The following is a 3,854-nucleotide window of genomic DNA, read 5'->3' as shown; positions in this document are numbered from 1 at the left end:
AGGTAAGGCGGCGATCTAGGTGAATTCCCAGCAGGTATCTTACTGTTTCACTGGCAGGATTCCATTTCACATTTTTACCTTTGAGGATTAGATCCGGTGGATCTGGTGGGCGTCGAAGAGTAAAAATTTTTGAGTTGCATTTTTCAATATTCAAGCTAATCAACCATTTAGTGAAATATTGTTCTAAATCATTAAGGTGACTTTGCAAAGTGTTTCTAGCTATTATTATGTCATCATGTTGAGAGAACACAGCTATATCGTCAGCGAACATAGCTATGGAGGTTTGTGTGGACTGGATGATGTTGTGAAGGTAGAGGTTGAACAAAATGGGAGAAAGGACTGAACCTTGTGGAGTACAAGCATTGATTTGTCTAAGGGTTGAATTTTTGTTATTAATTCTGACTGAAAATGTTCTACCATTGAGGAATGAGCTCAGAATATTGTATAGGTATTTTGGAGTCCCTGCTTTCTTTAGTTTATATAGGAGACCTCGATGCCAGACCTTATCGAAAGCTTGTTGGAAGTCTAAGAACACTACCAGGGTGTGTCTTTTTTTTCGAATCCGCTAATTATAAATTCCGATAGTCTTGCCAGTTGGTGAGAAGTGGAATGACTGTAATATACAGAACACATCACTTATTTTACCAGTAATAGCAAAAACTATATTGTGATAAGAACTCCATAGACATATATTCTCAGGATTAAACAGACAATTTTTAAGAAATGTTCCTTCTTTTGTTTCATGGTGCCAAAATAGTCTTTCTTGACTTGACATCTTTATGAATTTAAAGTATCAGGAAAATTGATTTTTAGAGAAATTGTTGCAGTTCTGTGTAAGTTCGTTTTGTATATTGTATTTTTATATATATATTCACTTATCATCTTACATTGAGTTGAAATTAATCATCGCCCTGAAGAAAATTTTTTATATTGTTCACTGCGCCAATACTTTACTGTACTAATTGTCGAAATGGGCCTTTCTGTTGAAAGATTGACTAACTCCAATTTCAACGCACATTAAGCAAAAAATTTATTATTACCAATAATTGAAAAATATTTAATTATAAATTTTTTTTTTTTTTTTTTATGGTACTGCCAATTTTTATGTATTTTAAGTACTTTAAATATTTATAGTTTTAGTTTACTTTATGTATATTTTGTAGCTTGGAGGATTGTCAAAGATAGAAGCAGAAGAGAGTGCCGATGATCTTTTAAATAAAGTAGGAATACTTGAAAAAAAAAATGTTCAAATAAAAAATTTGTCTGATGGTATGCAAAGAAAACTGTGTATTGCCCTTGCACTAGTTGGAAAACCAAAGGTAATTATGTTTGTGTAATATTTCAAGGAATTATAATTTAATTATTCAAAATGATGTAATATTTTATTTCATGTAATATCATTGCAAAAATAATTATTGAGCTTGAAATAAAAAATAATTATGAATAGCTTTCATTGCATCAAAAATACTGAAATCCCGAAAAATCTGAAGCTATGGGTGTCACGATAGAGTCAGCTCTGATATATGGCTGTGAGATCTGGGCTGTAGCAGGTACCCTAAAAAGCAGAATCAAAAAATTTGAATGGAAAGTCCTCTGTACAATTACAAGAGCAATCCGGGATCTTAGCCTTCACACATAGAGAAGAACTAACTGTGAACTGCTTGCTGAGACTGGTCAGTCAATATCTCATGATTTAAAGGCAAGAAGATTAAGATGGGTGGAACATACGGTTCGAAGCACAGGGGCAATATAGTTGGTAAGAGACAATAGGGGTATTCATGATGTTGTGTTAAATGTTAAATGTTATAGCTATAAGATTGTGAGCAGCCCTATTTGAAGTCATGTTAAAGGTTAAATGCATAAGAGCCCCTAGCGGATTTTCTCAGCAACTTGTTGTATAAGCCTTTATCTTTATAACCTTCCTTCCAGACCCTCATGTTATTGTTTACTTCAGTTTTGATTTAAGTAGTTGATTACAACATGCCTAGAGTGAGTGAAAAGTGGAATTTGTGTGAAAGTTTAGCTTATGAAATGAAATGAAAAAATAACTTTATTCTGGGATATATGTCCCCTAAGAATAATTACATGGTTCATATAGTGAGATTTTTATCTGGCGAGCGTTTACAAATTTTCAGATAGTAGAATGAAATTACATTGTTTTTTTTACTGTTTTTTTTTCTCAAATGTATCATTAAAATTATCCATTCTGGTTTAATAACAGGGATATGAATACCACAAAGACACGAAAGAACTGAGCTGTCACAACAAAAATGGCGGCGATCTCAACTGGTCTATTGTGTGACGTCATTCTCCATTTAACAGACCAAGTAACAGACTCTCAGCCATGTTAAATGTTATTTCGTTTTACCACGGTAAAAGAAGGCAATTTTTTTCGATTTAACATGAGTTTTTCCATTTAACACGCTTTAACATGTTAAACCAAAGATCATGAATACCCCTAATATGAGAAGACAAAAACCAGATGGGTAGACAGAATCGACAAAGATGTGAAGAGCTGCATGGAGCAAACTGGAAAGCAGTAGCCTAAGACAGGTTGGCGTTGAGAAGGCGGCCAAAGATCTACAAGGTCTATAGAGGCAACTGAAAGAAAAAAAGCTTTTATTTATTTTTTTTTTTTTATAGTACTTTTACATTTTTCTTTCCAAATTGTAATACCATAGCATAGTTGTGAATTAGTGTGATAAATAAAAGGGAGGAATGAATAAAATTGATTCATATCTTGCAGTTGCAAATAGGCCTAAAGGTTATATTTTTACTCATATAATTATCAATCTTATCTAACTTCCCTCAATGTAAATGTTGTAGCTCTAGTCAACTATTATTTGTACCGATTAAGAATTAGAAACAGAGTGGTTTTCACATGTCAAATTCTTCCATTTGCACAATAATTTTTTTTTTCATGACTCTACTCATTTCGTACGGGGGGTTATCTAGGGGTAACCAACCTGTTCTAACCAAGGTGGGGGAGTCAAGCTTTCATTATGTGGGACCGCCACTGAAATGAAAAAAGTCGACACTGCAGGTTGGATTCAAACTGGCACGCCAAAGTTCCCAGGTGGCAAAGACCTGTGTAACAACCACTTGAGCTATGGACGGCCCCATTTGCACAATACTTGTCAAAATTAACAAAACACCTGGGAAAAATCACTTGTCTAATTATTCGGAATTTTTATTTATTTATTTTTTATTATTAATTTTTATTCATAATTTCTTAACCTTTGGGTTTCATAGTTTTGTGTGATTTTTCATTCCAATATGTTTATTTGTAGTATTAAACTTAATAACAAGCTAACCAGTGTTCATTGTCTAAAATAAATACGCTATTCAAAACAAAGAAGATGGAGGTGCGCGTCCTTCCGAAGTGTTCGTTGGGTTGTTTGTGTTTGAGAACATGGATTGAAATTTTTCAACTTTTTTTGTTTCTATTTAGTAATTATGGAAAAGGAATAATCAAAGAAGATATGGAAGAAAGTAATAATTATCAATAAACTGTTTACATCGTGGATCATAGCAAGTGAAGCAGAACGATTGTGCTGCATTCGATTATTTTTGGATCGGCCAGTGAACATTAAAGATAGAGGAGAGGAAGCGGGCACTCTTGATTTGGTTGGCCTGTGTTTAATTAATTAAGTTTAAATGTTTTCAACAGTAAAGTGTCGTCAGTTTCTGATTGCCTGGAAACCCACCCTGAGAAAAGTCGTCTATTATGTTATAAAATTCTATTATCTATTTAATATTAAATTTTTTAATTTGAACCTAAGCAACTTTAAGATATGAGAAGTAAGTTAAAAACTATATTAAATTAAATTTATTTTGTTTTTAATAATTTTTTG

General features: G+C 32.8%; 1 protein-coding gene across 1 annotated transcript in view; it reads left to right on the top strand.

Moving 5' to 3' along the window:
- LOC106680305 (phospholipid-transporting ATPase ABCA3) overlaps positions 1-3,854 on the top strand; it is a gene marked incomplete at its 5' end in the record, with an annotated part of 76,010 nt that overhangs the window by 21,724 nt on the left and 50,432 nt on the right. The window contains 1 exon segment of the mRNA XM_067049527.1: positions 1,164-1,319. Within this exon segment, the coding sequence (XP_066905628.1) occupies positions 1,164-1,319 (156 nt within the window).

Source organism: Halyomorpha halys, unplaced genomic scaffold, assembly GCF_000696795.3.
Source record: "Halyomorpha halys isolate HHAL.00 unplaced genomic scaffold, Hhal_1.1 Scaffold253.1, whole genome shotgun sequence".
NCBI classification, from domain to species: domain Eukaryota; kingdom Metazoa; phylum Arthropoda; class Insecta; order Hemiptera; family Pentatomidae; genus Halyomorpha; species Halyomorpha halys.
Note: the sequence above shows the minus strand (reverse complement) of the source record. Positions and strands in the feature narration are given on the sequence as shown.